The 15,570-nt window shown below is 42.3% G+C and overlaps 1 protein-coding gene across 3 annotated transcripts in view; it reads left to right on the top strand.

The window, feature by feature from the left end:
• LOC310755544 (ABC-type organic anion transporter ABCA8-like) overlaps window positions 1-15,570 on the top strand; it is an 84,465-nt gene that overhangs the window by 38,917 nt on the left and 29,978 nt on the right. For all 3 annotated transcript variants that reach the window (XM_083598560.1, XM_083598558.1, XM_083598559.1), the window contains 10 exons: window positions 747-879; window positions 3,916-4,087; window positions 4,538-4,596; window positions 7,062-7,172; window positions 7,674-7,849; window positions 10,275-10,394; window positions 12,418-12,556; window positions 13,943-14,033; window positions 14,386-14,525; window positions 14,722-14,841. In XM_083598560.1, coding sequence (XP_083454686.1) covers window positions 747-879; window positions 3,916-4,087; window positions 4,538-4,596; window positions 7,062-7,172; window positions 7,674-7,849; window positions 10,275-10,394; window positions 12,418-12,556; window positions 13,943-14,033; window positions 14,386-14,525; window positions 14,722-14,841 — 1,261 coding nt within the window. The remainder of the gene's footprint in view (window positions 1-746; window positions 880-3,915; window positions 4,088-4,537; window positions 4,597-7,061; window positions 7,173-7,673; window positions 7,850-10,274; window positions 10,395-12,417; window positions 12,557-13,942; window positions 14,034-14,385; window positions 14,526-14,721; window positions 14,842-15,570) is intronic.

The following is a 15,570-nucleotide window of genomic DNA, read 5'->3' as shown; positions in this document are numbered from 1 at the left end:
CAGGATTGCGCTGCCAGGGGCGGTGCGCTCCCCCAGCACCCCAGTGCTGCCATGCACAGTGTAAAGCAGGGGAGGACATTGCTGTGTGTGCCACATGACATGCCCTGTGCCTCCGAAACTAACCTGCTGCCCACAGGTGCAGTGGTGTTGTCCCGTCACCAGTACTGAAGTAAGGTCCAGCTTCTGGTCCAGATGGCTTCTGCACATGGAGAGCTGAGGGGAGAGCACCCATTTACCCTTTCCTTTATGCAGGAAAGTGTGTTGGGCAATCCCTGCCCTTTCCATTCGCCTCTCTTAAGGTATTCTGAGAGCGAATGTACAGAAATCTGCATACAGTGAACGCTCAGGTTGCGAACGTGATCCATGCAGGATGCATGTTCGCAATCCGCAGCGTTCACAACCCACACGGGTTGCGATTCAGTGCTTCTGCGCATGCGCAAAGTGTGATTTAGCGCTTCGGCGCATGCACGACCGCGAAACCCGGACGTAACCTGTTCCAGTACTTCTGGGTTTTGCAACCTGAAAAAACAAAACCTGAAGCATCTGTAACCCAAGGTATGACTGTACTGATACAACAGGTGCTCCTCTGTATTCTATTCTATTTTACTTAACTGTGATCCATGCTTCGCTTATGTGGGGCTAGCTTTTAAACAACAGGCAGGCAGCGAGGGGCTAATTCCGTTTCAAACTTTTCTTCCTCCAGTTTTGACCCACGGGGACTTAGACGTTGTTCTTTCCCCCCACAGATTCTCCATGTTCAAAAATATGGAGGAAACTTCACCTTGTCTAGCCTAATGCATGAACCATGCACATATATCCTGGTTTTTGACGGTACTTTATATATGTTGCTGGCCCTCTATTTTGACAAGGTCATACCCGGTAAGCATACGACAAGCATGCTAGCTGCATAATTGCTGCTTTAAAACAACTGCATCAGTTGCATTTGTTTCTGGGCCCAGTTGAAGATGTTTCACACCACTAGTGTTTAAAACCCTAAGCAAATATCTGAAAGCCTTGCCTCCTTCCCCACAGACCCTCTCATCCGTTGACTTTATTAGTGGTTTATGTTCTTGGTAGGGACGCGGGTGGCGCTGTGGGTTAAACCACAGAGCCTAGGACTTGCCAATCAGAAGGTCAGCAGTTCGAATCCCCGTGACGGGGTGAGCTCCCGTTGCTCGGTCCCAGCTCCTGCCAACCTAGCAGTTCGAAAGCACATCAAAGTGCAAGTAGATAAATAGGTACCGCTCCGGCGGGAAGGTAAACAGTGTTTCTGTGCGCTGCTCTGGTTTGCCAGAGTCATCCTGGCCACATGACCTGGAAGCTGTCTGCAGACAAACACCGGCTCCCTCGGTTTGTAAAGCGAGAAGAGCGCCGCAACCCCAGAGTCTGTCACGACTGGACCTAATGGTCAGGGGTCCCTTTACCCATTACCTTTATGTTCTTGGTAAGAACATAAAAGATCCAAAGAGCCAACAAGCCCAGGATCCTGTTCTCACAGTAACCAACAAGATACCTGTGGGAAGTCCGCAGAAAACTTGCAAGTATTCAGTGGAGAAAATGGAAAAACATGCAGTGGAAGCTGTTTGACTTCTGAGGTGAGTTTGAAAACGGAAGCATTTACTTCTGGGTTTTTGGCGTTCGGGTCCCAAAATGTTCGGCTTTCAAGACGATCGAAAACCGAGGTACAACTGTACTTCCATTGCTCTCATAAGTTTTTTTGAGGAGAGGGGCATTCTCCGTGGCAGCCCCCAAGTTGTGGACTTCTCTCTCCCAGATGGCACTTTCATTGTATGGTTTCTTTATTAAATAAATGTTATTAAGTTGCATAGAGAAAAATACGAAAGTTAATATCTTTTTCCTTTAAAAAAACAACAACCACCAAATCAAACCAAGGCTTTTATCTAAATGCAATAAAAACAGAAAAATGGGAGGGGCAAGGGAGAGAGCTAGAGAAAGAAAAGGAAAGAAATAAAAAGAGAAGGAAAGAGGTTAAAAGAGAAAGAGAGAAAAATAAGGTTCAGAAAATAAAGGATTTCCAATTGTTCATCTGTCCACTATATATAAAAACAATAGTCACTTCATCCAATCCAATATAACACCAAACAAAACTGTTTTTTATAAACAAACATTATCTTCAATCCTCAAATTCAGATATCAGTATTTTATTTTATTTTTCATGCAAAAAGTCCATGAGGGAGTTCCAGTCTTTAACAAATGTTCACAATGCATTAAACAAGGCCAATTTCTCCATCTCTGCTAAGTCTGTTAGTTTTAACAGCTGTTCTTCTGTTGTTGGTAATAGTGGGCCCTTCCATCTTTGTGCATATAAAAGACTTGCAGCCACAATCACAATATTGTAGCAAAGTTCCATAGTCTTTTTCTAACTGTATATCCACAAGTCCCAGTAAGAAGAGTTTCTGACATACTGCAGGTGTACCTCCTGGCCTTTGAGATTTGAGATGTACTCTGGTCTTTGACATAGGGATAGGATCCACCCTATTCTTGTGACAACACCGTACTTTTTCGTCTATAAGACGCCCCCATGGATAAGACGCCCCTTAGTTTTTGGGACTCAATATTAAGAAAATGGGGAGATTGTCCAGAATGGGAGGAATGCCAAAAAGAGCTCACCCAAATTCCAAACGTTTGCGATCGAACGCAATGCAGAAGCCTTCTATCGTATTTCCGATCGACACCAGCAGCTGCCAATCACATGCCCAATTGCCGCAGCAGAGCCCAATCACCAGCAGCCATTGTCGCAGCAGCGACCAATCGCCAGTGGACATTCTCGCAGCAGCGACCAATTGCAAGCAGACATTGCCGCAGCAATGCCCAACCACAAATGGACACTGTCGCAGCAGCCTATCACCCACAATAACACCAGTAACTATCTACTACTCAAGACAGAAATCATTTCCACAGTCCTCCCTCTGTACTACCCATGTATAAGACTACCCCAATTTTTAAGCGTTGTTTTAAGGGAAAAAAACATCGTCTTATAGACGGAAAAGTATGGTAATTTGTCTTTAACTGTTTTTAAATATCTTAAATTGTTGTGACTGCTGTGAGAAGGGTGGGCAAAACAAAAATTAGAAGAAATGGCTTTTGGCTGGAAGATTGCATCTCTGTAGATTGCATTTCCTAACCTCTGATTTATTTCTTTGGAATTGACTTCTGTAATTTAGGAAGCCTTGTGATTAATGCCTTTTCTAAGGGAAATAGCATGATTGGAGCAGCAGTACTAGACCTTGCTTAAGATGTAGTAGCTTATATATTCTGTTTAAGATTCTGAAAGCATAAGCATTATCCAAATATGGATTCTATGAAGGTATATTTAAAGAAACTTTGTTAGGTTTTAGGTCCTAGCCCTGCTTTCATCTAGGACAGTTAAAAGTGCATTTTACAACCCCTTTGCTTTTCCCTGCAAGATATGAGCAATCAAACCAGGAAGTCTCTAATTAACCATAGTTTCTTATTTTGCCTGAACCAGAAAATGACGTTTACTGGCTTTAGAACAAGGCAAAATCCCGCTTTGTTCTGAAATTATCAGCCATAGTTTCCTAGTTCAGATGAAACACAAAGCTATGGTCAATTAGAGACATTTTGAGTTTAATGTGACTCGTGTGAAGGGAACAGGAAAGAGGCTGAGGCTTAATAAGCCAAGATATGATTGCCTGAATGCAACCGATGTATCTATTCGGTTAAAGTTATGTGACTTGTTCCACAACCACTACATATTTGAATGAATGACTGTTTAAGTAAGCTGCAACATCCATTTCCACTAAATGTTGGTCACTGAGACTGTGCTATAGAAAAGTAGCAAGGGCTGATAAATTTGAAGTGTGTTACATGTTTAATACCAAGAATTAATAGAACCTTTTGATGCATAAAACTCTTTTTATATGTGTATCTTAGACAAATATGGCGTGCCCTATCCTCCCTTCTTTTTCCTGAAGAAGTCCTACTGGTTTAAATCAAGAGGAAGCTATACCAGCACTGCTTTTACAAATGAACCAAGCCATGGTAATATCTTCAGTGACAATGCTGAGCTTGTGCCTCCTGAATTTGATGGAAAGGAAGCCATTAGGTAAAAGTTAAGGAGGCGTGGCCTTAAATAATTTTTTGAGCAAATTGACGCAGAAATCCTGCCCCTGCTCCATGGATCTGTATGAAGTCAAAAATATTTAGTTTTTGTTTTCAGAGGGTATCGGGGAACATTGTTTTCATTCACAAGAGAGCGATGCAGACAGAAATATATACTCCTGTTGCACAAAATGCCAAGGAGTCTCAAGTATGTGGATGAGGTTGTTTATTGGGAATGACAACTAACCGAGCATATGTCTAAGAATTCTTTCTACCCATGTGCAACATTGATAGGGAAGTAAGATAATATCTGGTCTGAATTTGAAATAGTTTCAAAGTTGCACAGCTTGACCATTTCCCATAGAGATGATACACCACCGGGGAGATAGTTGTGACTGAATTGTAACTAAAATCCAGTATTGTATTAACCATTCGTTGTTTCCTAATCCTTTAGACTAAATAACATTAAAAAAACTTACAAAGAGAAGAGCAAGGAAACAGAAGCTTTGAGAGGTGAGATGCTTTTCATGTTTTCTCGTCCGTTCCGTAGTGGGACTGGGCTGCATGCATGAAACTGTGTGTGCAGATTCAATGACTCCACCGCCTACTGAAGGAAAAGGAGAAACTAACAATGGGTTGTGGGCTTGGAAGCAGAATAAGGAGCCTTGGCTATACGTTTGTGAAGCATTGCTCTGGAGCACAGGGGTCAACCCTCCTAATTTGCACTGTTAAATGTGGACAAGTAGTCTGGTTTCTTTTTGTTTTCCATTGCCTTTTCAGCAGGCTTGCCCACTCTAAGCTTTGTGGCTAATATCTAACCTCCCCTCAATGCAGTTAGATTTATTGAGCACTGACTTTTATGGTGGGACGAGGCGGTTTGTAGGAAATAATGGATTTCCCCTCTTCCTTTATTGATTCATGGGCTCACCACTGCCCCATGTTCAACTGCTTCTGCATTCATAAACAGCTAGGAGAATTGCTTCCACTGCACTCCCTATGAATACTGTACCACTTTTCTATATTACTATGTACAAGGCAGTTTACAGCAACAAAATATACAACAAAGAACACATACCTTTTAATAATTTGATCCAATACCAAAAGTCACAATCAAACATAACTTTAAAATGGAACAACTTAGATTATTGTATATTACTTTATTTGATATATTAGAATCTAATAGTACACCATAAAATTAACTCTCAGAACATCAGCTGATAATAATTAAGCAAAAATTCACTCTTAACAATTACAATAATTACTAAACTATGATCAATAAAAATAACTGCAAGTCATGATGCATAAAATACCACAATGCATGTAAAAGCGTGGAACTGAGAAACAAACACACACACGAAATTATTTTTTAAACATCCCTGAGCATTCCATCAACAGCTTGCGGCAGATGCAATGTCCTTTGGTCCATTAATCTCTCCTCCACAATCCTGATACACATACTGTATGTGCATCAGTAATACTGCATACAAAAACCAAATTCCAAAACCTTTTATGCCTTTTTTTTTTAACTCATTTGCACATGAAATACCAAATGCAAAAATAATCTTCATAAAGTTCATTTGTCACCCTTGAGGAGACATGACTCCTTGACACTGTCACTAACGTCCACAAATTAGAAGTGGATATCTTCAGGACAAAACCTACAGCTGGGGTAGACAGAAGGTAAATTGAATCCTAGGACTCAGCTATACTGTATAGCTGCAAACAAACAAACAAACAAACAAACAAACAAACAAACAAACAAAGTGTGCTGTAAAGTGCATTATGCAATCTTACATTAGATGGTGATGGTGAGCTATGGCAAATTCAATACATTTTTCAAAACTTTTTTAAAAAAGCGTTTTCACAACGTTTTTTTATATGTGTCTCGTTTCCATCATAGAATCTTAAGGGTTGGCAGGGACCCAAGAGCCATCTGCAATGCAGGAATTCATGATAATTGGAAAACAATTGGATCCGATCTTCTATGTAAACACATCAAGCGGCATTTTTGGACTATTTTATGAGCTCACAAAAGTACATGTATATATGGAACATAGGAAGCTGTATTATACCCAATCAGACCTCTGGCTCATCTGCACTGACTGTCCAGCAGCTCACAAGGGCTTATTGCACTGACATTCCCAGCCCTGGAGATGCTAGGGATTAAACTAGGGACCTGTTTCATGTAAGACACATACTCTACTACTGTATTGTACTCCCCCCCCCCCGTACTACATATCACTGCATGCACAGTGATAAAAAACAAAAACACCTCTTGATGCAATCATATGACTTTTTGCAGTGCTTTATCAATGCATGCCAAAAATTCATACAGATATTGAAAAGTGGAGACAAATGAAATACAGTGGTGCCTCGCAAGACGAAATTAATTCGTTCCACGAGTCTTTTCGTCTTGCGATGTTTTTCGTCTTGCGAAGCACGGTCCGTCGCAACTGCGCCTCTTCAAGCGGCTTTAAGAAAAAAGCGAACAAACTCGCAAGACGTTTTCGTCTTGCGAAGCAAGCCCATAGGGAAAATCGTCTAGTGAAGCAACGCAAAACCGAAAAACCCTTTCGTCTTGCGCGTTTTTCGTTTTGCGAGGCATTCGTCTTGCGGGGCACCACTGTAAACTGACATCAGGACTATACATGCACAGCTCTCTGTACAAAATTTAGGATGGGGCGGGGAGGTGTAACAGTGGAAGATTTCTTCCTAATTCCCGATTGATTCCATGGAGAAGCAATATTCTGCAGTATGAAATTCCAAGAATCCATCCGAAAATTCAAACGAGAATTTTGGCAGCATCCCTAGTGCTTGATGTGATGTGATGTGAGGAAATTAAAAATGAGCCGTGACGGGAAGTTTTGTAGGTTTACTCAGAAGTGAGATTTCAATGGAACTTATTAGTAAGAGGGTTTAGGAATGCAGCCTCCATGTACCTTGGCCGTTTTAAGAGCTAACTTCTGTTCTTCTGTTAGGCTTGTCCTTGGATATTTATGAAGGTCAAATCACTGCAGTTCTTGGTTGTAGTGGAGCTGGGAAAACAACACTGCTAAACATCCTTAGTGGACTTCTGAAGCCATCTGATGGTACGTATCAGAACTTTAAAATGAAGGAGGCTGCCACCCAAATCCATAAGAACAGGAGGAGGTTCCCCTTGATCAGACCAAAGCCTGATCAAGTCCATCATTTGATTCCCACAAAGGCCCACCACACGCCACTGGGAAGAGCACAAAGGGGGCAGTAGCAGTTCCACAGCAGTCAGTCTTCTGATTTAGCCATTGCGACTAGCAGCCACAAACATGTCCAAATCCCCTTTTAAGGCCATTTAGGTTGGGGGGCCATTGCTACACTGTAGGGTGGCAACTTCCGTAGTTTAATTATGTGCTTTGTGGAGAACTGAGATTCGTTGTTGTCATTGAGGCTGCGAGGATTCCAAACAATCATACCTAGAATTGCAGTCTAGGTCTCATTTCCACTCTTAGCAGGACAGCAGTTAATAGGATATGTTGAAACTTTTATGAGAATTCAAACAGCCTACTCTGTTTATTAAGCCAACCTATTTGCTTCCTATTTGCTTATGTGTACAGGCTCTGCAACCATCTTCAAGTACAATATATCAGCAAAGGAAGATATGGAACAAATTAGGGAGATAAGTGCTGTGTGTCCACAATTCAACGTGCAATTTGAATTCCTAACGCTGAAAGAAAATTTACGGACTTTTGCTAAAATAAAGGGGATTCCAAGCAATGATATTGAGAATGAGGTAAGGATATATTCATATGGCAAGTATTTCTGTTCTGCCTCTTTATATTCTTCGTCTATTTTCTTTGTAGAACAGGTTCATGGCAAGGGATTACTGCCTTATCATTTGTTCTGCTTTGTATTTGAGGTTTACTCAGCCTAATTCAGAGAAAACTCATTGTGCTTAAGTCCCGCTGAAGTCAATGGGACAAATTTGTTGAAACCAATTTAAATCCTGTTAATTGCAATGGGAGAGGTGCAATAAATTTGCAATAGGTAAAGGGACCCCTGACCATTAGGTCCAGTTGTGACCGACTCTGGGGTTGCGGCGCTCATCTCGCTTTATTGGCCAAGGGAGCCGGCGTACAGCTTCCGGGTCATGTGGCCAGCATGACTAAGCTGCTTCTGGTGAACCAGAGCAGCACACGGAAACGCCGTTTACCTTCCCGCCGGAGCGGTACCTATTTATCTACTTGCACTTTGACGTGCTTTCGAACTGCTAGGTTGGCAGGAGCAGGGACCGAGCAATGGGAGCTCACCCCGTCGCGGGGATTCAAACCGCTGACCTTCTGATCGGCAAGTCCTAGGCTCTGTGGTTTAACCCACAGAGCCACCCGGGTCCCTTAGACTGGGACTAATTCAGTAACTGAACAAAATATGTAAGCCTTGTGACCTACACAAATGAAAATTCTTCCAGCACTGTCTTTGTTATCATACTATGGAGGAATTATTTGAAGATTCTCTTGAAATGAGTTGAGTTGAGGCATACCCCCCAACTGTCCTGATTTGACCAGGACATCTAGAATTACAGAAGCCATCTCAGCTCCTGATTGGATCCCGGGATGTACTATTTTGGCTCCCACAAGAGTGTGGCCTCAAAAGATGCCCATTGTTTGTGTCATGTGACATGCATCCTGATTTTCCTCTGTGGCAGGTTGCAGGGTATGTTGAGATTCTTGCTGAGTATATGTATAACTCAGAGCAGGGCCTTCATGTGGCTCCCGCCTTTCTTTGGAACAGTATTATTGTCAAGATATGACAGGCACCCATTATCTGCTCTTTCCAGAAACAAATGAATTTAATTTTTTTGACAGACTTTCCCAGCTGAATATATACCTTGTATTGATTTAGTTTTGTTTGTTTAAGCATTGTATTTTTGACTTTTCAATTACACATACTAAACAAAGCAGAACAGTAATAAATTGATAAAAGAAAAAGCTATTTTTGGGTGTAATGCAAAGACAAGAGTGCATAGATTATAAGAAAACAAAAGGGTTCCTCTGGTTGAGTAGCAGAAACAAGGCTCAGGAATGATTAGCCACAAAATTCTATAGCTGATAAAAAGGATTCTGTTGGGCTCATAACTTGCAACTTGGCATTTACAATCTACCTGATGCCATCTACAAAAGCACCGCATTTCAAACTGATCCAATAAAAATGGCCACGATTACAGCAAGTTACAAAGTGCTGAAAAGTGGCGCTTTGACCTCTTTTTTTCCAGCTGGCAACAAATCATTTCATATTATTTCTTTTAGATGTTGCAAACTACTGGTGTACTTTATCCATGCTTGTTGTGGACCAGACCTTTTCATTGTTTTGATGAAATCCTGATCAGCAGTTTGAAATTATTAAGGTTTTCCTGCCTAGCTGAAATCTATGGAAAACAAGGACTTGCAAAATAATGCTTGGTACTTGACTGAAGGCAAAAATGAAGGCAGAATGTTGCAGCAGGAGTCACCTAATGGATGCTATGTGCAATGCCTTTTCCTTAGTTATTAAATATCACAGCATGGGTGAAGAAAAAGGCATGATTGAAAAATAATGTAGGAATGGACCATGTTGTAGAACATTTAGCGGCAGATATTCAGGCAGCCGGTGCATATTAAAGTCCTAGTGTTGATGTGTTTGGGAGGGAACAAGGAGCAGGGTCTTAATGCAATCCCACTTTCTGCTTCTCAAGAGCTGATTTCAAACTCTAAACCTTCTTGAAGGGCTCCTTGAGTGACAGCTGTGCATCCAGAAAATGTAGCGTGAGCAATACTGAACTGCCTCATGGACCACTCTTCACTAGATGAACCAATAGTGTTTTCCAGTCCACACATGAAACTGTACTGTAATCCCATTGGCATTCATAAAAAATAATAATAATAGCACAAGCATCGTTGCATAACCAAGCAAACCCTGGAATACAACAGTCTGGAGCAATGCCATTTGGGTTCTTCCAAAAACCTGCTTGAGCAAATGATCCTAATTCCAGGGACGACATCTCATCTGGAAATGCCTTATACTTCAAATATGAGAGGTTGCATAATATTCCATTAAGATTCGAACCTCTATAAAATAGCTTGTTGCTTTCAACCAACCAAGTGACTGAAAAGCAAGATAGGAAGAAATCCGAAAGAATCGAACATCTCGGTGCTTGAAACATGTGTTTATATGCTTTACAGGTGCAAAAGCTAGTGACCCTCTTGGATCTCGATGCCATTCAAGACACCCAAGCTAATCGTTTAAGTGGTGGGCAAAAGCGAAAATTATCTCTCGCGATTACTTTCTTGGGAGAGCCACAGGTAGGTAAAGCAAGACCTGTTGAACATATTTCATAAGTACTCTCCATGAGTAATGCATCTACTGTTTCCTCTCAAAAGCAATGGAGTGTGTAGATCCCTCACTGATCTGTGGTCAGTCATGAAACTCCCTAACTTCAGTCTTATCTTTACTTCCCATCTAAATTCCCATTCCCCAAACATTGTGTGTAAAGTGAAGCTTTCACATTTAGTACAAGATTAGCTTCAATTTTTTTAAAAAAATAATAATATAAAATTATTTTCCCCAAAACATTTTTTTAAAGCCGCATAACTGTTTATATTGTTGTGAGTTAACCCTGCACCCAGCAAGGGTTAAAATGTAATGGAGGATGCAACTGTTGAAATAGCCAAGCCAGCTTCTCGGTGAATTAATGGCCCTTAAGTATGGGTCCTTAGGGTAACAAAGGAAGTGGGCTTTGTGCCAGAGGCCAAATGAGTGGGCCCCTTCCCTCACCTGGCTGGTGGTGAGAAGGACAAGTGCCAGAGGCATGTGAGAGAGAGCTGGACTGGAAGCAGACAGCAGGCAGAAGTCAGAGAGTGAGAGCCATGCTTGATTTCTGTTTGAATCCAAGGCTTTGGCTATGGGAAAAGCAAGACCTTCTGGGATGTTAATGCTGTGACCCTGTCCATTGTAGGCTCGGGTGGTATATTTGTGTAAATAAACCATATATTATAAAGGCACCACAGTATTTGCTGTCCCTCATTCCAAGGAAAGTGAACTCTGGGTAAGATCCTGGAACCCCTGGGCTCTTGCACCACTCGGCAATTGGGGTGGCATGCAACAATATCAATGTCCCAATTGGGTTGCCATCTGGGCTGTGTCCAGAAAGTGGTGCTGGGGGATGAGTGTTCAGACCCCTGGGCTTTCACTTGTGGGGTGCCTCAGGGTTCTGTCCTCTCCCCCATGCTTTTTAATATCTATATGAAGCCACTGGGAGAGATCATCAGGGGGTTTGGGCTGGGTGTTCATCAGTATGCCGATGACACCCAGCTCTACCTCTCTTTTAAATCAGAACCAGTGAAGGCGGTGAAGGTCCTGTGTGAGTGCCTGGAGGCAGTTGGAGGATGGATGGCAGCTAACAGACAGGGGGCGGGAGGGTGTGGGGGACTCCCTGGTCCTGAATGGGGTAACTGTGCCCCTGAAGGACCAGGTGCGCAGCCTGGGAGTCATTTTGGACTCTCAGCTGTCCATGGAGGCGCAGGTTAATTCTGTGTCCAGGGTGGCTGTCTACCAGCTCCACCTGGTATGCAGGCTGAGACCCTACCTGCCTGCAGACTTTCTTGCCAGAGTGCTGCATGCTCTAGTTATCTCCTGCTTGGACTACTGCAATGCGCTCTACGTGGGGCTACCTTTGAAGGTGACCCAGAAACTGCAATTAATCCAGAATGTGGCAGCTAGACTGGTGACTGGGAGTGGCTACCGGGACCACATAACACCAGTCCTGAGAGATCTGCATTGGCTCCCAGTACATTTCCGAGCACAATTCAAAGTGTTGGTGCTGACCTTTAAAGCCCTAAACGGCCTCTGTCCTGTATACCTGAAGGAGCATCTCCACCCCCATCGTTCAGCCCGGACACATGAGGCATGAGATCCAGCGCCGAGGGCCTTCTGGCGGTTCCCTCATTGCGAGAAGTGAGGTTACAGGGAACCAGACAGAGGACCTTCTCGGTAGTGGCGCCCGTCCTGCGAAATGCCCTCCCTTCAGATGTGAAGGAAATAAGCAGCTATTTTATCTTTAAAAGACATCTGAAGGCAGCCCTGCTTAGGGAAGTTTTTAATATTTAATACTGTATTGTTTTTAACACTCGATTGGAAGCTGCCCAGAGTGGCTGGGGAAACTCAGCCAGATGGGTGCGGTATAAATAAATTATTATTATTATTATTATTATTATTATTATTATTATTATTATTTCTTTTTAAAGAATCCACTTCAACATGGAATGCTATGTGCTAATTTCTCAAGGTTTCTGAGTCTGAAAATGCAATCGCATGTTCTGCCTACAGGTCTTACTATTAGATGAACCAACTGCAGGGCTGGATCCTTACTCTCGACACCAAGTGTGGGCCCTCCTGAATGAGCGCAAAGCAGGTCGAGTGATTCTGCTCACTACTCAGTTAATGGATGAAGCTGATATTCTTGCTGGTTAGTAGAATGCCTCATGGTAAAAGCAGTTTGACAGGTATAGGCATGAAGCGAAAGAGAAATAACCGAGACCATGTGACTTGGGAACTTATCCCGCACTGATCTGCACTATCCTTATTTCTGTCTGTTGGAACAAAAAGCTCTTCCGTTGCACTGCGTAAAGGAGGTGATCCACATAGCACCCTAGATGATTCCTTCACATCTTTCACTATGCTGTCATTCACCAAGTTCCTGTTATTCCAGGAGTAACAGGTGTGCTGAGGACTAGCCATGGAAATTCCAATACCTTTGTGAAATGTCAAATTGCTATTACCTCTCCAACTTCTGCTTCACTGGCTAAGCCAGGCATCCCCTACCTGTGGCCCTCCAGATGTTTTGGCCTACAACCCCCATGATCCCTATCTAACAGGACCAGTGGTCAGGGATTATGGGAATTGTAGTCCAAAACATCAGGAGGGCTGAAGGTTGGGGGTGCCTGGACTAAGTGTTTAATGCAGTGTTTCCCAAACTTGGGTCTCCAGCTGTTTTTGGACTACAGTTCCCATCATCCTTGACCACTGGTCCTGCTAGTTAGGGATGATGTGAGTTGTAGTCCAAAAAAACAGCTGGAGACCCAAGTTTGGGAAATGCTGGTTTAATGGGTTGCAGGTACTACTCTTCAATGCAGTCTTCACAGCTGTTTGAGGGTGACCAATCTTTTCTCTCATTCCATCACCTTCATTAGCTTTTGGATCCTTTCCCTGTTATCTGTTGCATCTCTTTTTGCATGACATCAACTGCCCTGCCCTAACAATTGACATGTAATTGTAAAATAATCTGTACTGGGAGGACAGGTGAAATAATCCCTCCCATCACTCTGGGGGACAAGTGTTTGCATTTTCCAAGCTTGGCTCCACCTGGGCTACAAGGAGTAAATAGATCTCTTCCAGCTGAGCCTTGATCAACAAGTTCTGCCTTAGCTGAAATGTGTTTTGCATTTCCTATCTTATTCCGGGTTCCTGATATGTAGCTTCCCTTAGATTGCACCTTGGTCTTCAGCTTCTGACTCGCTCCAGACTGCTTTTTGTGACCTGGACAATTATGCTGACTTAACCCTACCCCAATGAAATAGATTTGCTTGCAAGACCTGCTGTGACGATTGTACAGCTTGCCTGTTTGTGTGTGCAACATACTCCTCTGATTCGTGTGCATGTAAACAAACAGGATTGTTTGAAATGAAGGCAGCATTTCTGGAACTCATTTTATTTTCTGCATCACCCTTCTGAATCTCAGCTCACTGCACATTCCCCTTCAGATATTTCCTGCTTCAGATTTGGATATGGGGAAGAATTTATTTCTGCAGAATGTGATAAGTAAAACCAGAACTTTATGTGTTTTTCCTTCCAGACCGGAAAGCATTTATCTCTCATGGCAGGCTGTCTTGTGTTGGTTCATCTTTATTCTTGAAGAAAAAATGGGGTGTTGGCTACCATTTAAGGTACTTTTGAGTTTGGCAGTCTTGTACTCTTACCTATTTTGCAATCTCTGGTGGGCAATCACAGATATTTATCTATTTTATTTATAAAATTGTGCAAACTCTTCTTCTTTTTTAAAAAATCTAAGTATGTCAAGAAATTCCTCCTTTCTGCTCAACGTCTCTTGGTCCAAGCTCAGACCAAAAAGAGGGAAGGGAGAGATCAGGCTGTAAAGATGCTGTGCTGCTGTTTCTTTCAGCAGAACTCTTTTGGTTTTAGTAATGTCATAAATACTTGATTCAGATAACAGTTTTATTAAAGGAATGCAATACTTGGTAATTGGTGTCCATCTAAATCCATTCTGAATACGAACAGGATGCATGTAAATGAATTGTATGACCCCGAGAGAACAACATCCCTGGTCAAGCAATACATCCCTGCTGCCAAATTATCAGCACAACATGAAAATGAGCTGAGTTATATACTGCCCTTGGAAAATGTGGATAAATTTCCAGGTAATTATCGTCTTGAATATGTAAATGATATCATAGCTATCATCTTTGAGTGTACCATTAATGGAGATGTTCCTCAAAATGTTACTTTGGGCTGTAAGTACAATAAAAAGGATTTGCACAAGGCCGTAATGGAGATTGGAAATGCTAATCTTGAACTAGAAGTAAGCACTTGAGTTTTTTTCTCCCTTTCATGTAGATCTGTTCTCTGACATGGACCGCCAGAAAGAACTAGGAATTGTTAATTATGGGGTTACCATGACAACTCTGGAAGATGTCTTCTTGAAGCTGGAGGGAAATGAAATGATTGATGAGAAAGGTAACATACTGTTCCAAATAACATACTTTCTAGTAGTGATTCCCTGCTACAGCAGGGAAAATATGAGTTTGGGACCATATCTGTTGTTGGCATCCAACTGTCGTGGGAGCATACCCTCCAACATTTCTCCTATTTTATAATAATAATATCTATATGCCACCCATTTGACTGGGTTGCCCAAGCCACTCTGGGTGGCTTCCAATAAATATATATAAAACATAATAAAACATATATTCTTGCATTTCAGGGTGTTAGACTAGATGATCCTTGGGTCCCTTCCAATTCGTAAGATTCTATGATTCTATAAAACGTTAAAAAACTTCCCTATACAGGGTTGCCTTCAGATGTCTTCTGAAGGTTGTATAGTTATTTATCTCCTTGGCTTGGGGGTTGCATAACTCCATACCCTCCAACATTTCTCTGATGAAAATAGGGACGTCCTAAGGAAAAACGGGACATTCTGGGATCGAATCAGAAACCTGGACAGCTTCTGTGAATCCAGGATTGTCCCTGGAAAAGTGTTGCATTACAGCTGCCTTTCCGTTTGTTTGTTTTTTGAATCTGGGAGTGAGAGCTGGGATGGTTTATCAATGACAGGGGGAAAACATCTGCAGTAGTGGTGGCAGCAAGGAGAGCTGGGGGGAAGTAGGGGATTGACTGACCCAGCATCAGAAGAAGTCAGAACTGAGTTTGTATAAGCAAGTAGTCTCTCCTTTGGCCAATACCAAA

The sequence above is a fragment of the Podarcis filfolensis genome (genome assembly GCF_964270895.1).
Source record: "Podarcis filfolensis genome assembly, chromosome: 2".
Classification (NCBI taxonomy): domain Eukaryota; kingdom Metazoa; phylum Chordata; class Lepidosauria; order Squamata; family Lacertidae; genus Podarcis; species Podarcis filfolensis.
This window is presented reverse-complemented; position numbering and strand designations above follow the sequence as displayed.